The sequence below is a fragment of the Pygoscelis adeliae genome, unplaced genomic scaffold, assembly GCF_000699105.1.
Source record: "Pygoscelis adeliae isolate BGI_AS28 unplaced genomic scaffold, ASM69910v1 Scaffold275, whole genome shotgun sequence".
Taxonomy (NCBI): domain Eukaryota; kingdom Metazoa; phylum Chordata; class Aves; order Sphenisciformes; family Spheniscidae; genus Pygoscelis; species Pygoscelis adeliae.
In genome coordinates this window covers 99891-119564 of record NW_008824763.1, presented here as the reverse complement: position 1 = coordinate 119564, position 19674 = coordinate 99891, and the positions used below count along the sequence as shown (strand labels likewise).

The 19674-nt window shown below is 48.5% G+C and overlaps 1 protein-coding gene across 3 annotated transcripts in view; it reads left to right on the top strand.

Annotated features, from left to right (window-relative positions):
* Positions 1–17912, top strand: part of USP28 (ubiquitin specific peptidase 28) — a 27499-nt gene extending 9587 nt beyond the window's left edge. For all 3 annotated transcript variants that reach the window (XM_009323554.1, XM_009323552.1, XM_009323553.1), the window contains exons 9-26: positions 186–262; positions 673–821; positions 2988–3115; positions 3287–3382; positions 4316–4495; positions 5704–5918; positions 6160–6230; positions 6549–6777; positions 8763–8966; positions 9514–9653; positions 9844–10029; positions 10963–11058; positions 12066–12244; positions 12339–12417; positions 12800–12879; positions 13994–14117; positions 14977–15175; positions 16657–17912. In XM_009323554.1, the coding sequence (XP_009321829.1) occupies positions 186–262; positions 673–821; positions 2988–3115; positions 3287–3382; positions 4316–4495; positions 5704–5918; positions 6160–6230; positions 6549–6777; positions 8763–8966; positions 9514–9653; positions 9844–10029; positions 10963–11058; positions 12066–12244; positions 12339–12417; positions 12800–12879; positions 13994–14117; positions 14977–15175; positions 16657–16832 (2608 nt within the window). In that variant the 3' untranslated portion in view covers positions 16833–17912. The remainder of the gene's footprint in view (positions 1–185; positions 263–672; positions 822–2987; positions 3116–3286; positions 3383–4315; positions 4496–5703; positions 5919–6159; positions 6231–6548; positions 6778–8762; positions 8967–9513; positions 9654–9843; positions 10030–10962; positions 11059–12065; positions 12245–12338; positions 12418–12799; positions 12880–13993; positions 14118–14976; positions 15176–16656) is intronic.
* Positions 17913–19674: the final 1762 nt, after the last annotated feature.

The following is a 19674-nucleotide window of genomic DNA, read 5'->3' as shown; positions in this document are numbered from 1 at the left end:
GTAAGTGTTAGAATGTGCTTTCGAGTATGGAAACAGACGAGAAGCTTCCTCTGTATTTCGTGCTTGGACAGAAAGCTTTACTTTTGACTGTAGGAAGATTCCCAAGCAAAGGCTTGGATTATGACTTGGGGCTTTTTTGCAGCCTACAGCTGCAAACGAACGTGCGCTTTTTCTTTCTGAAACAGGAGCCCTGGGGACAAATCTGAAAACCCGATGGTACAACTTTTCTACGGGACCTTCTTGACTGAGGGTGTCCACGAGGGTGAGTGAAGGGTTTGGTAGATCCACTTTTTAACTCCTTTGAGTGTTTCGATTTCTAGCAGTGACGACACGGGATTTTGTTGCAGATTCCTGATGGAATTGCCTAGTTCTTTAAACTCGCAAAAATAAATATTGTCTGTAGCAATATTTAAAAGATAAAATTGTCTGTAGCATTTATGAAGTCTGTCTCCTGAGAATGTTAAATACTCGCAAGTGCTCATGTACTTGAAAGCACTTGTTTATAAGGAGGCTTACCCTGACAGACGTGTATACAGAGCGCTATATGCGGTTCAGTTCTTGCAAGTAGCGCCTCTGACTGGTGCTGACAACAAACTCCTGAGTTAACGAGAGATTTTTTTGTTCTCTGAAGTTATTAGTTCACGGGTTTTGTATCGTTTCCGTCTCATCCAGGCAATACTTTTTCCAAGATCGAAGCCTTCGGTCAGTATCCCCTTCAGGTAAATGGTTATCGAAACTTGAATGAGTGCTTGGAAGGAGCCATGGTGGAGGGAGAAATGGATGAGGCGACAGCATCTCAGGCAGTGAAGTATGGACAGGAGGTTCGTTTTACGTTTTGTTTTTGAGCTTTTGGTTGCCTGCTGCAGAAAAATGCAACGCATACAGTGCAGGGGTGTCTCAGTATATTTTGATAACTTTAAATGGCAATTGTAAACATTTCCTAAGAATCGAATGCAAAATATTTTCTGGATACCTGGAATCTCGCAGAAATGTATGTCAGTGTTACGTGGTGAGACACTAGGTCTTTGCTTATTTGTAAAGATGTGTTGTCCTATATAACCAGTTCGAGGAGTTTGTTTTAAATTGAAAAGGTAAACATCTGCTTCTGATGCAAGTGTGATAAAGTCTCTCTCTTTCTGTTGAAGCCTACCTGTACCTGAGTAGGGGGAGAACCACTGCCTCCATATTTTCGGAGGGTAAAAGTACAGTGCTTAACTCTATGGTATGCCATTTGGAATTTGTATCTTTCTCCCTATTACAGTGTGTGTTTTTTTTCTTCTCATTTTCACTCTTACCTTCTGACTGTGCTGATTTTTTTTCTCCTTTTTTTTTTTTTAAATCTCGCAAATCACGAACCAATCATAAAATACTTAGTTGCAGCAAAGTAGAAAGTGAAGGTGTACCATTACATTCAGCATCCCGCATGTGTAAGAGCAGCTGAGAAGTTAGCATAGAGAAAGACGGGGAAGTAACGTTAAGAAATTTGCAAAGGTGTCTGGTGTAGAGGGGACAGGGAGGGGTTTTTCAGTTCCGTGAAAACGTCTGAAAAATGTGTTGCTGTGGTTTAAACTAGCAAAGGAGAAATGAAGTCTTGGGCGGGCAAGCCCTGTCCGACTCCGGACTCAAATGTTTGTTTCTGGCTTTCCTGGTTCCTGCCTGAAGCTGTTCGAGCGCATTTACAGCAGATGTAGGTGAAACTGATGTAGGCTGGTGCCAGAGGCAAAGGGACGTAGGGAGCTAATCGGGCAGGTTCTTTTCAATCCAAGATTTTTACTTCTGCCAGATCCTTTTCCAAAAGATAAGGGGAAATTGGACTAATCGTAGAGATGTTTTAATCGTTCTTTGTACGGATAGAAGGAAAAGGCTCTGGCTTTATGTCTGAGAAATCTGGCTGGAAAAACTCTGCATCTTAATTTCACTTCCTAGGATGTCGTGGCTAGAGGACTGCATGATAGGGGACGTAGAGAATAAGGTGCGTTTTGTCTTTTGAGAACGTAGGTGAGTGTACTGAAGCTCAAAGCACCAGTGGGATTAACAAGAACTTACATTTCTCCTAGATAATAGGTGTGTAAATCGTTCCTTCTCTGTTTTTATGTTCTCTTGTTCTGAAGGTTGGGCTTCTTCTCAAAAAGCTCTGCTACTTGGCCATTTCCTTCCAAAGTTTTTTAAAAATGATTAAAAAAAAACAGACACTTTCGTCATAAATATTTCAGACCTACAGAGGTGCTGTTGCACTTCGGTGTGGGGCAGATTTATTGTGGCAGGACATCTGACACGAGTCCTGCAAAGGCAAACGAGCTTAGTGTGCTCATCCCGAGTCCAGCAGGGAGCATTGTCTGGGTGGTGCCATGCTAAGGTAGGTGAAGGAGACTTCTGGCAGTGGATGCTGGAAGTATTTGTGAACCCAGGAAGGGAGAGAGGAAGCGTAAATTCAACCGAGAATTTTTCTTTCGGCATGGCTCTTTGAAACAGCGTACGAAACGTACAGACAGTGGGGTTTCTTCTCTGAATCTCCTCAGTTGAGTAGTTTGTGAATAGACCGAGAGAGGATAAGGAATCGGACGCTGCTTAAGGACTTCCACTTTGTTCTTCATCATTGCATGCGATCTACATTAGAAAAGAACTCTCTTGGAGGCTCTTAGCTGACATCCAGAGTTCGTGTAGCGTCTGCTAATTTTGTAAAATTCAGTGCTGGACCTGTTAATAATCCATCAAGCTGTATGCGTCAGGCAATGAAACGTAACTTTCTGAAAGCTATTATGAGGCTTTTTCACAGTAAAAATGTAAAATAGAAGCGGAAATTTTAATCTCGTAAAATTTGGCTTTCTGACTAGTCAGTCTGTGAACAAAATATATGCTACATCAGTATTTAAAGACAGACAGACATTTAGGCTCAGCCTAAAATCATTTAGGATCGGTCTAAAATGTGCCGTTTAGCAGTCATCTTAAAACAAGTCCCTCTGGGGGCATTTCTGCTTTTGTTACAGCGCTGGTTTACAAAACTCCCACCAGTACTGACCTTTGAACTCTCCCGATTTGAGTTCAATCAGTCACTAGGACAGCCAGAGAAAATTCACACCAAGCTAGAATTTCCCCAGACTATTTATATGGACAGGTGAGTTGTTCTGTTGTACGGTACGTTTAAAGCTATTGCTTTCTTGTAATTAAAGAAATTAAAAAGGTCGTATGGGTGAGCAAGGAAGGATTCTAAAATATTTATGAAAGATTGCGGATGTTGGAGGCAAACAAATCTCATGTGGGCGGGGCTCTGTATTTCTCCGTTCAGGTACCTCTACTGCAGTAAAGAGCTTATTCAGATGAAGAGAGAAGAAATGAAGAGACTGAAGGAGAAAATGGTGATTCTGCAGCAGAAGCTGGAAGGGTAGGTAGTCAGCTAGCTTTATTTTTGTGCCCTGTCGGAGCGGGCAAATGCTTCCTTTCGAATGAGCTTTCCGATAGAGGAGAAACTTGTAGAGGAAGGACAAACAGAACCGGGTTTGTTCCGAGAAGTGTGGAGCGAGAAGTGCGTTTTCAAAAACAAACTCGTGGTTTTGATGGTTTCTGAATATTACTGATGCTGTTACAAGAAAAATATTCTTTAAACAGTACAATTGTCACTGTCAGCTATGTTGGCAAGTTTCAGTGAGGAAGGCCAGTAATACATTAAAAAGAATCTACGTTATTTTTTATATTAGATGTCCCCTCCGGCTTAGCATTTGGCATTATGGATTGGGGAAGGAAGGAGATCGATAGCAAAGATCTGGTTTGTGGACAACCAGAAGGTTTCATTTTCCAGGTGCTTTGTGTAAAGAAGTCCTTTTGGTCAGCATTAAACTTCCTTACGGTTTTCATTTTTTAAAATGACAGTTCTGTGAACCGAGCGGCAGGCAAAGAGGTGCGCTGCGTCGCAGTAGCCCTGGTGGTGTCCGTGCTTGGTGAGGTTCCGGTGGGCATCATGAAAACAATTTATGTTTAGGCCCGCGTGTAGCATCCCGCGGGGTCTGGCTGGGGTGGAGTTAATTGTCTCCACGGCAGCCGGTTTGTTTTTGTGACTAAAACGGTGCTGATGGCACAGCGGTGTTTTGGCTGCTGCTGAGCGGCGCCCCGCAGCCTCAAGGCTTCCAAGGTCCACTGGTGGCAGGTGGTGAGTGCGTCCCTTTGCATCACCTGGGTTTTTCCCTTCCTTCCTTCACTGGTGAAACGGTCTCCGTCCCGATCCGGGACTTTTCTTTCCTGTTGCTCCTCTGTTGTCCCTTCAGGTTTAACCAACCAGTCACGCTCCTTCGTTCATGCAACATCTTGGTTTTTTCTGTAGGTACATGAAATACGGCTCTGGCCCAGCCCGCTTTCCGCTGCCCGACATGCTCCAGTATGTTCTCGAATTCATCGCTACAAAGCCAGCTGTAGTTGTTTCTTCTGCTCAGGACCCTCAGACAACACTCCTGCAGTCCCAAGCCGAGCCTCGTGTTTCGGATGTGCTTTCGCAGCCGAATGGGTTAGTAAACAGCAATAAAAATAATTCATAGGAGAACACTTTGCCTTTCAGCTAAAAGCTCCTGGTTTGCGTTCTAAACTTTGGGCCCCTGGCTACAAGAAGGACATGGAGGTGCTGGAGCGCGTCCAGAGAAGGGCAGCGAAGCTGGTGAAGGGTCTGGCGCACAAGTCTTAGGAGGAGCGGCTGAGGGAACTGGGGTTGTTCAGCCTGGAGAAAAGGAGGCTGAGGGGAGACCTCATCGCTCTCTACAACTGCCTGAAGGGAGGTTGTAGCGAGGTGGGTGTGGGTCTCTTCTCCCAAGTAACTGGCGATAGGACAAGAGGAAACGGCCTCAAGTTGCACCGGGGGAGGTTTAGATGGGATATTAGGTAAAATTTCTTCACTGAAAGCGTTGTCGAGCATTGGACCAGGCTGCCCAGGGGAGTGGTGGAGTCACCATCCCCGGCGGTATTTAAAAGACGTGTAGACCTGGCGCTCAGGGACGTGGTTTCATGGTGGACTTGGCAGTGCCAGGTTAATGGTTGGACTTGATGATCTTGGGTCTTTTCCAACCTAAATGATTCTACAATTCTGTGATTCTAAAAGCGGATTTTTTATCCGAGCACTTGTGAGCATGATGCTGTAATGTACGAATGCCCGTGCAAGTAGTCACTTGCTACTTTGCTCGCAGTTTGGTTCTGTTTGTGTAAATATAACACCGCATCTACTCTGTTCTTTTTCCTTTTCCAAAAGCATCACCATATATTCCATATTCCTTGTCTAAGCAGCAATTCTGAGTTAAATTATGTGCTCTTTTTGGTTAGGCTACTAATTTTTTTGCTTCATCAACCAGTAAATTACTGCAATATTGGATTGTTACAAACCTGGCCAGCACGGTTGGTTTACACTCTAAATTAAGCTGAGTAAATACATGAGTTTCATAGTAGCAGGGGAAGGAATTTTTAGAATTGCTCGTTGTGGATCTGTGCTTACAGAGGTCTGTGAGCATTTTAGCTTTTGTTTGTCCCATATTTTAATTTGGTCTGTTAAGGTAGAGGTACATTTCAACGTACTTGTTCTCTTTACATTTTCTACCGTCCTGGGAGGGAAATCCTGCTCTGGCTCTGGAGCAGTTGTTGTTTGGTTTATTTCATATTCTTTTGCAAAAAGAGAAAAAACAAGAGAGAGACTGAAAAAGCTGTCCACTACTCTTGGATTTTGGTTCACAGCACACTGGAAAGGAAGGATGCTGGGACTGAAGATGCAGCTTTCTTTTTGGCAAATCCCTCGCCGCAGCAAAAAGCGAGTACGCCGCTCCAGCCTTCTGGTTCGCCAGCAGAAATGTCTGAACGGCCAGCTCCTCACGTGGTTTCCGAGGAAGAGCTGAACCTTGTTCGGACGTGCCTGCAGCGATGGAGAAACGAGATTGAACAAGACGTGCAAGGTTGGCCCCGGATGTATTTGTTGTGGTTTTTCTGTTGAACGCCAGCCTGATTTCCCCTCTGTTGCTTCACCTGGATGAGTCGTGATCCACAACTGCTCTTGTGCAGGCTTCAGCCCTGGCGTTAAGTGTATTTGCTAGTTACTGCGTGGCTTCAAACTTTTCGAAGTGAACGGGGCCAGCGTAGCCTGATGAGTAGTCATTAATTTTGACGCGTTTCTCTCCTTCGTGACGTTCTTGGCAGATCTGAAGGAGTCTATTACCAGAATCAACCTGTCCATCGAACAGATGTACTGCGACCCTCTCCTCCAGCAGGTAAGAAATGCAGCTTCGTTAGGTAAATATTAAACTGATGTGGCCGATACTGTTTTTTGTCAGTAGCCGTCAGTTTAAGTTGTCCGCCTTATTTAAAAAAATCCCAACGTTATGATGAAGCAGAGAAAGGATTCGGTATGAAAATCTTGCTGCTTTTTCCCTTAAAAGCCAGCTCTCACTTAGTAGGAAATGTACCATGTGAATCGAGAGTCTTGTACCAGGCTGCAGCTATGAACGTGTTTGCAATTTTCGTACAGAGGTCGGACAAATTCATTTGCTAAAAGTACGTCTGCAAACTATGTCCATGTGAACTTGCAGGTTCCCTATCGTTTGCACGCGGTCTTGGTACACGAAGGGCAAGCAAATGCTGGTCACTACTGGGCCTACATATACGACCAGCCTCGAAAAAGCTGGCTCAAATACAATGACATCTCAGTGACGGAATCGTCGTGGGAAGAATTGGAGCGAGATTCATTCGGAGGCTTGAAGAATGCCAGTGCCTACTGCCTGATGTACATAAGTGATAAGGTGTCCCGCTTTGTTGCAGGTACTGGAGCCAAAACTGCTGGTTAATTAGACATTTGTGTATTATCGTGTCTCTCTAGCCTGCGTGATCGTTATGTTCCTCAGCTTCTCTTTGGCACAGTTGTCTTTCGACTGCGCAAAAAACTTCACCCCAGATAGAAGTGAAATAATTTGCTCCGTACTCAATTCATTTCTAAATCCCTGATAGGGTTGAAAACTGAAGAAAGAACTGCACGGGTGAGATTAGGTACAGTACTTTATGTATTATTAACGTGTATGAATATTCAAGCTCCCCATTCGCCGCTTTCAACATGCCTCTACTGCTGGTGTTTTTCACTTGGATTCTTTATACAGTTTATATGCCAGTGTTTCTTTTATAAGGGCACGTGAAACGCCTCCTACTTTATTTCTCCCATTTTTATCACCCTTTCCGACTTGTGGGCTTGTTTTTTAGCGATATCGCTATATTGAACCTAAACGGGCTCTTTTTTTGCGCAGCCTTTCCTAGCGCATGAGTTATTGGTAACAGTGGCTTAGACTCGCAAGTATGTTTGCAGTGCCAATGTATAAATAGTTATGTGGAGAAATTATCGTGCACGTGGCACTATACATGGCAAACAGCTGTAGAAGAACCTAATAATTTCACGCGTGGTTCATTCTGATGTAATAAATAGCAAGAAACAATGGCGAACTGGCATTCTGTTCATTGCTAAATGTGGCTGATGAGGATCTGGAGGTTGTTCTTTGTCTGTTTTCCTATGGCAGTTCCGTTTCTGAAATGAACCCATGATTTCCCCCCCCCATTTAATGCAATTTTTGTTGTTTTTCAAAGACGCTTTGCTTTTACAGCGGGCACATAAGAAATATCTGGCGTAGAGAATTGGCATTTGCCTTTGATAAATTTTAAGACTTGTCTAAACCTGATACTGCTTGGGTTTTGTGCAATTTTAGAACTGAATACTGAAGCAGATCTAAAAAGTGCTGAGAAATACCAGCGTGACACTCAGGCTTTGGAACCCGTCCAGTTCCCTACCTTTATACGCTATGTAGTGTTGTAGGTACGACGTCTCCAGGTGAATTGTGAATTTTCCGGCTACTGGCAGTTTAAATACTGTTTCCTGTTGTTGTGGTTTAACCCGGCGGGCAGCTAAACACCACACAGCCGTTCGCTCGCTGCTCCCCCCCCACCCCTGACAGTGGGATTGGGGAAGAAAATTGAGAAGGGGAAAAAAAAAAAAGAGTAAAACTCGTGGGTTGAGATAAAGGCAGTTTAATAGGACAGAAAAGGAAGGGAAAGTAATGATAGAAGAATATACAAAATAAATGATGCACAATGCAGTTGCTCACCACCCGCCGAGCGATGCCCAGCCAGTTCCCGAGCAGCGGTCCCCACCCCCCGGCCAGCTTTCCCCCAGTTTATGTACTGAGCATGACGTCGTATGGTATGGAATACCCCTTTGGCCGGTTTGGGTCGGCTGTCCTGGCTGTGCCCCCTCCTGGCTTCTCGCTGGCAGGGCGCGAGAAGCTGAGAAGTCCTTGACTGGTGTAAGCACTGCTTAGCAACAACTAAAACATCGGCGTGTTGTCAACATTATTCTCATCCTAAATCCAAAACACAGCACTGTACCAGCCACTGGGAAGAAAATTAACTCTATCCCAGCCGAAACAAGGACACCTGTACAGCGGTAGCCCTTGAACAAGGATGGATTTCTGACCTACGGCATCAGCAGGCGCTGTTTCTGGAATTTCCCCGTGATAAATGCCATCCAGTGGTAGAACCAAACTGTTTTTTGTTTCAGATAACTCTGTCGATTCGTCTTTACTTTAGCACTTTTGCTTATGAGCCATCTTGAATTCCAAAGCTAGTAGAAAGTTGCTTTTTTCCCCCATTTATCCCTCGGCCAATTTGATTGTGGCTTTCCATAATATGGCGTATTTGTTTAGTCTCTAATGGCGGTGTCCTGCTACTGTGTGTTTCGTTATATGCCAGTCCTGCATTTCTTCCAGACAAGGATGATGGCTCAGAGGTTGGACAGTTTGAGAAGGAAGTCGAAGCCTTGCCCCCGGAGCTGAGACACTACATCCAGGAGGACAACTGGCGACTCGAGCAGGAGGCCGAGGAGTGGGAGGAGGAGCAATCTTGCAAGATTCCTCAGATGGAGCCTTCACCTGCTTCTGAGTCGCAGGACCTCTCTTCTGAATCGGGAGCAGGTAATACCAGGTCTGAGTTTGCAAACCGTGTTGAAACCAGTAACAGCCAGCTGGCCAAAACTACCGCTGTGTCGGAGCCTTGCATAAATTTCTAGGTATTGAGGAGAAACTGTTGATGAGGTGGGAAAGGCAGCTGGTGGAGGCTCTGTCCTGGCAATACGAAAGGCTATTCTGCTATTTTTGCATGTGCGTCCTTCCAGGCTTGTCACCAGAAATGCTATTTTCCATTCATATAATCATAATGGGATAATCTCATTTCACTTCCAGACCTTTTTTTTTTTTTTTTTTTTAAATAAATATCAAGTAGAAGATGTTGGAGTGCCGTCCTCTGGAGCGGGAAAGCGTTACTCGGCAATCCCTGATGGTGTGTGCCATACCCACGGAAAAGGGGTGTGCACAGGCTCACGGTGAAATGCCTTCACCTCTGGGATGAACGCAGCAGCTGTTCAATCCCGCATAGACAAGAAGCTACACAGCATTTGAGAACGAGAGAGGAGAAGAAATCTTGCCGTTCGTGCTCACTAATACCACACCTCTGTCCCAACAGATCAGTCTTCAGTCTGTGAGCAGAGCGTGCGCTCTCTCTCCTCTGAACACGCCATGATTGCCAAGGAGCAGACTGCCAAGGCCATTGCAAACACCGCCGACGCCTATGAAAAGAACGGCGTTGAGGCAGCTCTCTGCGAGGTAGGAGCTGGGCCCTGGCCCAGGAAGCAACCCGTTCGTGTCTCTCTATTATTCTCCTGGACAGACCTTTGCTTTTTCCATTTCTGTGTAATTCTGTAGCTGTGCCACGTTGCACTCGGTCCCCTTTTGCTTTCCTGTGTTTTGCTTTGGTTTTTCTTACTCCTTTTCTTCTTTTTCTTCCTGGCCACAGCCCAAGGAGGTAGAACCAGTGAAGGCCCAACCGGGAGACACAGCCCTTACAGTTCAGGCAGAACAACCACAGGACGCTAAGGAAACAGAGTCTGCTGCCCAAACTAGCTCACAGGTCTCTGAAGTGGAAATCCCCAGCGTGGGGAAGATTCCTGTTAGATCCGATGCAGACGGATATAATGAGGAGGTACAGATCCCAGTGCAGGGGTTAATTACGGCTGGTCATTAACCTATATCTTTGTAGTTAGCTGGCTTTGAGCTTTCTCAAGATTGGGTGCGATAGCAGGCTGTCACGGAAACAATGCCGTTTGCAAAGCACGTGTTCCCACTGTGGAAACGAAGGCGGCCAGACCAAATCGTTCAGTAATTTCGTTTCTAAACGCCATCAGGAAAGCAGCTCTGTAAAAGCGCTCAATCGTTAGATCTGCACGTTGTTCCTTGAAAGTCGTCTTTCTGGCACAACTGTATCAAAACCGATTCTAGTGGCATTAATTTGTTTACAAGCCTCTTTACTGTCTTCAGTTAGAGTTTCGTCCCCTCTCTCAGAGAACGTTAACCGCTAATGGCATAACTGACAGTAGCCTGGCTACTGATTCTTTTTAATCCGACTGTTTAACTGCACTCATACGTACTCAAGCGGTGTTTTGGAAGTTCAGTCTTTTCCACAAGTGCGCTCGGACTTCACATCAATACCGAGACCGTTACTCCCTGAGTACGCTTAATATATACTCATGTGAAGTTGGCACGACGACATGCTCTGCTGCGAGGCACTGCTCTCTTACGTGTATTGCTTCAGAAGATTGAGTGGGACGCGGAGGGGTTCTGGCTAGCGTGCTTTACGTTCTCGCTTGCTGAATGTACAAACTCAGGGCTCGGAGTGACCAGCCTTTAGACCTTTAAGTGCTTAAAAAAGCCTGCATGTAAAGTGCACGTGGTAGGTGGAGTAAGTAGCATACAAGTAAATCGCAGCTGTGGCTTATTCCACCTGTATTCATACGATTGCCTGTAAACCTTATCTTTCGAAAATTTATTCCTTCCTTCACCGTGCCTTCTCTTCTTTCCCTGTCTGTTACCGTTTTCCTTGTTCTTGTTTGTGCTTCTTTTCCTGCTTTCGTGGTAGGTGATGCTGAGTCCGGCCATGCAAGGTGTCATCCTGGCTATTGCAAAAGCCCGCCAGACCTTTGATCGAGATGGGTCTGAAGCGGGGCTTGTTAAGGTATCTTACTTGTTTGCTAAATCCGGTAGTATGGATGTCTGCTTTCACGGAATGAAGAATCTATGCTATATTGACCTAATCAAGAATGCGAAGGGAGTGATTTGTGCAGTTTTTCTTTTAGTTAATGGCCTCTCTGTCCTGCATTTCTGTTTCTGCTCTCGTATTGTGACAACACGTCCTTCAGTTCCAAACAATTCTTAGAGCCTGTAAGAGCTCCCTCCTCCCAGGAGAAACAGCAGCCTTTTTTTTTCTTTTTTTTTTTTCCCTTCACTTTCCACTATTTATTCTGCTTATTCTTTCAGTATTGGTAATTCCCTCTTGATCTGGATTATAAAACGTAGGCTTTCTCTGCGTGCCTTTCAGAACCTGTTGTCTAGGACCGCAGGGCGATCGTCAGAAAAATAAACCAGCACTCGTGAAATTTTCCTTTTGGTCCTGAGCGTGCATGCTTACTGCGACCTCTCTTGTAAAATGTGTCCTCCAGAAACGTATGCGTTGAACAGAGGGATTTGAAAGAATAAGCACTGCTGAATATTGAAGCTGGTGTCAGATTTTACAGGCAGGTAGATTTAACTAAAAACGCGGCATGGGAGAAGTCGCCCGTGCTATTACTCTACAGGAGTATAAATCACAAGAGGCTCTTGCGCCTTACTAGAGATACAAGCGTGTTACAATCCATGTGGACAACCTCAGCACTTGCAAGAGGATTACCAAGACTGTCTAAGGCAGCTATACGCCCCCTTCTCTGAAAGGCATTTCGCCACCTCGGGGCTCGTGAAAAGCGCACGCTTCATGCATGTGGTTTGCCTTGGCGTGGATGCCTTTTGTTTGTAGTTCCAGGTGTTCGTAGGCTTCCGTTCACTGCTAGAATATAAGCAAGCAGCGGAGGCTAGGTATCGCCCGCGGGAACCCCGTCGTTGCAGGACAGGTTTAAGCTTCGTATCGGCTGCTGCGGCATTCCCACGGGCAGGAGAGTGGAGGTGTGAGTACGTGCGTCTCGTTGGCAGGCGTTCCACGAGGAGTACTCCAGGCTCTACCTGCTCGCCAAAGAGACCCCGACCCCTCAGAACGACGCCCGGTTGCAGCACGTGCTCGTTTACTTCCTGCAAAACAATGCTCCCCAGCAGGTGGTGGAACGGACCCTTCTTGAGCAGTTTGCGGACAAAAACCTCAGCTACGACGAAAGGTTTGTGCCGTGGATTCCGAGATGAGGCTTTTCTCATCTGGAAGCAGCCGGGGCCGTTGTTCTGATTTTCTCCATCTCTGCTTACACGGAGCAGGTCAATTAGCATTATGAAGGTAGCACGAGCAAAGCTGAGAGAAATCGGTCCTGACGATGTCGATATGGAGGAGTACAAGGTAAGGGACCAGAGGGCCGCCTTTGATCCTTCGCGCTGTCACAACTGGTGCTGCCCAAAGCAGCACGTGGGAAGCGGGGAGCGTGGCGCGGCGCCCGGCCAATGCAGCAGTCGCTGGCGCGCCTGTCGGCAGCTTCCTTGCCGCCTGCAGCGCGTGTCTGCGGGAGGATGCAGAAAGGGAGAAGGAATACACTGGAAGTCTCCTGAGTTTTGAGGAATGTCCGTGCAGTTGACTAAATTGATGTATGTGTCGCTTATGAGAGATGTTTAAACCCTTCGAAGGGTAAAACCTGATACGCTTTTGAGTTGCGAAGGAATGTCAAACGCGCGTGTGCGTGTTACGGGTGAAGCTGACGCTCAGCTTTCTTGCTGCTCCTCAACAGAGATGGCACGAAGACTACAGTCTTTTTCGCAAGGTGTCAGTTTACCTGCTGACAGGGTTGGAGCTCTACCAGAATAGAAAGTAAGTTGCTTTTAATTGTGTGTTTGGATGAGATAAGCTGTAGCCTAGAAATAGAGGCCACTGTGACAGAACTCCTCCTTTCTGACCCGCGATGGCCAGTTTGAGTTCAGTCTTGTATTTGGGGCCGATGGGTTTTCTTTTTGACTTGCTGATCGCCCTTTCTCGAATCCACAGCCAACCTCGGTTAACAGTTTAAACATTATGATGAGGTACTAGCTAGTTTCTTAGAGCTTCCCCTAATTTTTCCCTCTCTGAAGCAGAGCTTGGTATTTTCATTTCCGGAGATGGGTTTGCAGGAGTGATTGCCGTCCCCCCCCCCCCCCCCCCCCCCCCCAAACTTTGGAGACCTGTATTAAAATTAAACTGTCTTGAATTGGACGTTCTACTTTGCGCAGACACAGGCTTTGGAGTTCTCTAGACTCTCGAGAATTTGAAAAGGGCCTTTTTTTCTCCCTACTGTTTCAGAACCCGTGTTTTACATAAATAGTGCAGTATGGAGAAGGACAGTGCCGTTTTGTGAAAGGTTTGTAGTTTGAAAAGTATTTTTCCAATCCGGAAAATAAACTGGCTTTCAGAAATTATTCATGGATGGAAACAGAATTGAATTCTGAGGCGGTTACCAGCGATGAACCGCCGAATTCAGGTGGGCAAATTGACAAGAGGCTGGGCGAGAGCGCATTAGAGCTTCCCTGAAGTGACCTACTCTCTGTCAGCTCTTCTCTTTTCTCACCAGGGGTTTATAAGCTAGAAATATGTAGAGGAACTGAAAACGTGTTTTCACCTGCACGTCTTTGAGCGCTCTCCCAGAGTGCAAAGTTCCCGGAGCAATATGAAAAAAGGTCTTCACGCTCAGGCTAAGTTGTACACCAACTTGGCTTTCAGGGGCTCTTCCTGAGGTGCTCGTTTGGCACACTGGGCAAAAAAGGAACTTTAATTGCTTGACGCAGGGCGTCTGTTCATTTTTGCCAAGGAAATAAAGTTTTTCCTGTCAGGCCTGATGCTAGTGACCATTCGGGCCGAATGGAGAGTATTTCCTGAGCTGCCACGGCTGACTGCGCTGCAGCTGTGACCCTGGCAGAGCCTGTGGGCTGGAGATCTGACACTCTTCTCCTAGGTTCCAGGAGTCGCTCACCTACCTGGTCTACGCCTACCAAAGCAACACCAAGCTGCTGGTGAAAGGAACCAACAGAGGAGTGAACGAGTCGCTGATTGCCTTGTACAGAAGGAAGTGTCTCCTGGTTTGTATCGAGGAGCTCTACGCTCGTTCTTAGAGAGGAGGGGAGGGAGCAGCCCGGGTGACGTCGGCTCCTGTGGCGCCGTTCACTTACCGGCTGCTCGGCGTGCATTGCCCAGGGAATCGGACCGTAGCACGTCCCCTGTTAGGAGCAGGCTCAATTAACGTGCTGCATTTTCAGGGAAGGTTCGGATGCTGCTGAACGTGCTCTTGGGTTTTAACTCGGTCCTCGCGTTGTTAACTCAGTGGTTGCATCGTTTTCTGTCCATTCGCTTCCTTCCCCCCCCCAGTATTTATTTCTAATATTAATGGCTTTCTCTCTCTGAGCGCAAGATGACGTCCTTTTCCACCGGGGCGAAAAACCAGCGTAAAAATGACGTTTGTTTTTAGTTCACAGTCCATGGTTGACAAGCCCGGTGTAACACTCTCTCTTGTGCCTATTGCCGTGGCTTCTGCCCCTTACTGAGTACCAGCAAAGTAAGTAGTATAGAAATCTAGGAAATAATAATTCAATGAAAGAATATGCCATATGGCTCTCAGGGAATCTGGGTAAAGGCGGATCTGGATCTCGGCATCTTAAAACCAGAATTGTAAATAAGCTACCTGTATTCTCTACGTATATATAGTAAGTGACACCTATGTATATGAATATATATATATATTTATCAGTTTGTTTCCTGTGGTGCGATTCCTGTGGTTAAAGGTGACTATTCCACCAGAACCTGGCGCCCGGTTCTGTTAGTCGCTGCGTGGCCATCGGTGAAGGGGCCCGAGCCGCGTGCCTTTCCCGACAGCATGCTGATTACCTGAGCTCCGTGCTTGCTTTTTGAAGGTCTCTCCCCTGATTCTCCCTCCTCCCCTAGAAGCTGAACGAGGTGGCAGCGTCTCTGTTCGTAAGCTGTGAAGAAGCTCGTGTGGCAGAGGGCATTACCATCCTGAACGAGCTGATCATCCCCTGCATGCACCTCATGAACAACTTCGAGATCTCCAAAGAGGACCTGGATGCCATCGAGGTCATGAGAAACCGCTGGTGCTCCTACCTGGGACGAGAAGACATGGACGGTAGGGAACGGCTGCCGGCCTGCCCTTTGTCATGCTGTTTGTGGGCAGAGCAGTGTCTAGATCCGAACTAGAAAGGAATTAACAGGACCGTTTAAAACACTTCCCGAGATCCCTGGCGTTTGCACTGTAGCACGTTGGGGTACTTCCGACTGTGAGAGGAGGAATGTGTTTGAATCGTCCGTTGAATTATGCCGTAGAGGAATTTAATCTTCTTTTGCATTAAAGCTGCAGAAGAAGGATTCCTCTTCCCTGAAATGCGAAAAGCCAACTTCAAAAGAAGGGCTTCGCGTTACCTTAGAAGGGTTTTGGGTTTGGTTTGTCTTTCTGAACGGAGGGTTCCCCGTAGATGGCAGGTGAACGCTGGCAGGCTGAGTTGCAGAGGCGTGCTCCCCTTTGGGAGGGAGGAACAGCTTTTACCTGTGGCCAGAAACACGGCCCGCGTTGCAGGAGACCGGATGGGGGAGCAGATTCGGAGGATCTTTGCATTTTGAAGAGAGGTTTGTCAGTTTATGGCTGAATTTCGGTTCTGGATAGCTGTTCTTGCTCTGTATTTCCTTCTGCAGTCTGGAGTCGGGCTCCCACGACTCCTCTCAGGTCGTTTTCGGTACGAGAAATGGGTTTCGACCCCCCTGATCTGTGTCTGAAGGTTTGGGGAGTCATTACAGGGGTTTTGTCATTAGCAGGGGGTAAACTTGCCCTGGGAGAATAAGGCAAAACCACAGAGGTTTATTCTCGAAGCGCTGTTGTAAAGAACAAAAGTTGGATAAATGTATGCTGATAGGCAGGTTTCCCGTCCTTGGCCTTGCCGCAACGGCGTTTACCCACGGGGAAGATTTTAAAGAAACAGAAGTAGGCTGCTTGCACCTCCCGGGTCGCGTGAGCTAGCTCGAGTGTCACCCCCTTCTGCCTGCGTTCCTTCATTCGAAGTGCCTGTCCTCTAACGCGCGGTCCGGTGGCACCGGTGTGGCCTGCCCCTGGGGGACAGTCCTTTACCAGGACCGGACGACGCCTGCTCAGTACGGGCTGACCTGCCGAGGTCTGAGACGTTACGGGCTGCAAAGCGCGCTCCGTTTCCTTCAAATGCCAAGTCAGCATTTGAGCGTCGCCTTGGAACGCGTGGTTAACTTCTGACTCGCCAGCCGGTACAGCGCCTTTGCTGGGAAAACGCGATACCCTGGTGGGACGTGGCACTGTCCCCGGGGCAGCCAGGTGGCAGCGGAGCCTTCCCTCTTTACGAGCCCTGGGTAGGTGGGCAGGACTCGAGGACTGAGCGAGACCCAGGCCGGCAGCTGGTGCGACGCCTCCTCTGCCTCGGCAGACGCTGCTCATCCATGCCTGGGGGAGATGGGCGGTTTCCAGCGCTGGGAGACGGTTCTCTGAAAGGCGTCGTAGCTTTTTAGCTCGCGGCCCTGGAGCCCTCTGCCATCTGGTCTTTTACCGTTGCAGTGCCACTGACTGTTTCATCCTCTCCCCCTTGACAGCGAAACTGCAGATGAAGCTGGGCGAGTTACTCCCCCGGCTCCTCGACTGCTCCACCGAGGTCATTGTTCTGAAAGAGCCCCCGAAGATCCGGCCCAACTCCCCCTACGACCTCTGCAGCCGGTTTGCAGCCGTGATGGAGTCCATTCACGGGGCCTCGACCGTGACTGTGAAATAGACCGCGTACTCCCCGCCGTGGCGTGGTACACACACACACCGCAGGCCACCTGCCTGCCCGGGGTCCTCCCGTCGGGCAGCGTTTGAAAGGGAGAGGGAAGAGAAAGGGGCGATTCGGCTTCAGAGCTGTGTTCTTTGTAAATACGAACGAATAAAAAGCAGTATTGCACTTTTGAGATAAAACGTTGAGCGGTAACGCGAAGGACCTGAACCACTGTGCTGGCGTGAGGCGCCGGGTCCGTGGCGGCACCGTCCCCTGCCGTGGGGTCCCCGGGCCATCTCGGGAGGGTCTTCCGTTCTGGCAACTCTCTAGACGCGGGTCCCTGGGCCTGCGGCGGCAGCAGAGCAAGAGACCGGCTCCTCTGGTGAGCCGGGCTGCGAGCTGCCGTTGATCTGTCAGACGAATTTACATCTTCCTGAATGACCAGAGATTGACATATACATTCAGATCTTGCCAAGCGCCTGCTAGCAGGGGTCCGAGTTGTGTGATCGGGAGGCAGAGAGGAACGGTGGCTGACGCTCTCTACCGCGTGGGCAGTCACGCGTGCAGCCGCGTATCTTGGTCGAGTCAAGCGGGCGTTTGCCTTTTGTATTTTAAAAGAAAATACGCAGGAGTCTTCCTCTGAGGAAGGCACGAGCAAGTGGTGGCAGCGACAGGAGACGGGACGGGGCTGTAAAGATTGTCTCCCGCGCAGTCGTGCTACAGCGATAGCTTACCGGTTGTTGAGGGAGGTCACACCGCCCCGGAGGATATTCCCCTCTTGGATCGGAAGGCAAACTTCCTTCTCGCCTCGGGGGGATTTTCAGTGCCGGATTAGCGTTGATGACAACTGCGAGGGCTGGAATCGGCTCCTTGTTTGCTGGTGGTGGGGTTTGGGGGTATTTTTTTCCACTTGACTTTCTGTAAAAAATGTGCCCCGTTTGCACTTCCTTTTGCGGGCAGCCTGTACTGGGCGTCTGAGCGGCGGCGGTGGCAGTTGTTTTAAACCAAATGTTCGGGGGGTGGGGGGGGGAATCCTGTTTGTTAGGACTATGCAGGTTTTTCTAGAAGTGCAATAAAAGCCTTTGTTCTATGTTAGAATGAAAAAGCTCCCTCCGTGTTTTTATTTCGCTCCGGTGCTATGCCTTAAGGTTCCTCCTGGCTTCAAGACGAAGAAAGGGAAGGAGAAAAAAAAAAACCAAACCCAACCTTGGCAAAGGAACGCAGAAACTTCTGCAGCTTGATGAAGCTCCCAGATAGGCAGGACGGGGCGCGAGCTCATCTTGGGTCTCCTGCGAAGACAGCGGGGCGCTTGGGAGCTGCGGGGACAGGAATTTCGTACGCTTTAGCAGCAAAACGGGTGAGTTTGGTGACTGGGAGCGTAGCTAGGCTTGGAGCAGGCGTGCAGGGAAGCGTGTGGGGGAGAGGCTGGGAAGGCAGGTCCTGAGGAAACGTCTGCGGTCGTTATCGACGCTGGCAGGTTTCTTTCTTTCGAGTCGTGTTCTTCGGAGCGGAGAATCTGTTCTGGAGCCCTTTCCCGCTGCAAGCCGCGCGGCGTTAACCCGTGGGGTTTTGGAAGAGGGAGCCTGCCGTTCCCAAGCAAGCAGCAGTAGAGAAGCATTCGCATTAAACTAGTAAAGAGGAGGGAAAACCGCGCTCTTCCTGTAGCCAAAAGCTCTGTTTTCTTTATTAACCGGGGAATTGAAACGTTTCATTACGTACCGAGCCGCTAACGCGAGCCTGTGTTGTAATGGCACCCTTCTACCTGCTGCTGCTGGCATCGCTCTGACAAAATACAGGTTTCTTGTCAGCAGCGTAGGAAGAGGGGAGAGACACACGCACGGGTGAGGGGGTTTTTTTCCCAACAAATTAGACAGATGTTTCTAGGACTCGTTCCTAGTGCAGAATTTGTTGTAATTAGCAGAGCGGAAATTGTCAGCGCGGTCCCACCGTTCCGTCGGTGCGCGTTTCCCCGTTATGTCGGAATAAACAGCTCCCGGGGGAGAATCTTGCATTCCCCCAGTTGTCTGCGATAAAGTGGAGGCGCCGTTATCTGCAGAGACCCAAGCTGCCTGTGTCCAAACAGTGAGCCGTGCCTCCTCCAGGTGACGGGATGCTGCAGAGCCGGGGCTGCTGCTTTCTCAGCGTTTTCCCCCGTTGTCGTGACGGAGAGCGGAAGGAGATGAGGCCTCCAACTTACTCCTCGGGGTACTTTGACTGCAATGAGTGAACACGTTGGACTTTCGAACAGAGACCCCGGGGCCGTGGCACCCCATACTCGGTCACTGCGCTCACTCCTCCCAGCCGGCAGACGGCTCGGAATCTCTGGACAGCTTTTGCAACGCTGTTGCGTCATTCCGGCTTGCAGGTGAGGAGGACGTGGTTTGGGGAGAGAATCCTGAATTAGGAGAATGGGGTTATTCCCTCCTTCGCGAGACAGTAGCTCTGCCCCGTTCTTTCTGTCGCTGCCAGCAAGTGAAATATCCAGCCGATGTCCAAAGCCTGCTTTTAAAAAAAAAAAAAAAAAGCAAAGGCTTCTCACGAGTGCAGGCCGATACCTGGAACGTCGTGATAGTTGGATCGGGCTGGAAGGGAGGAGCGTCCCGAAGCTGGAAACCTTTGCTGGGTGTCTTGTCCTCCCGTTTCCCGAGGGCGTGGGTGACAGGGTGCAGCCAAAACACTCTCTCTCTCTTTGCTTTCTGGGTTGGTCAGACCTCTCCAGGGCAGCTAACAGCGGGTGCAGGTCTTTGGAAAGCGCACTCGCTCGCCAGCCAAGAATGCCGCCCTCCTGTTTTGCCTCCCTTGATCTTCATTAGGAAGGCCTGAGCACCCGCCTCTCCCCTCTTAACTCTCCGCAGGACCG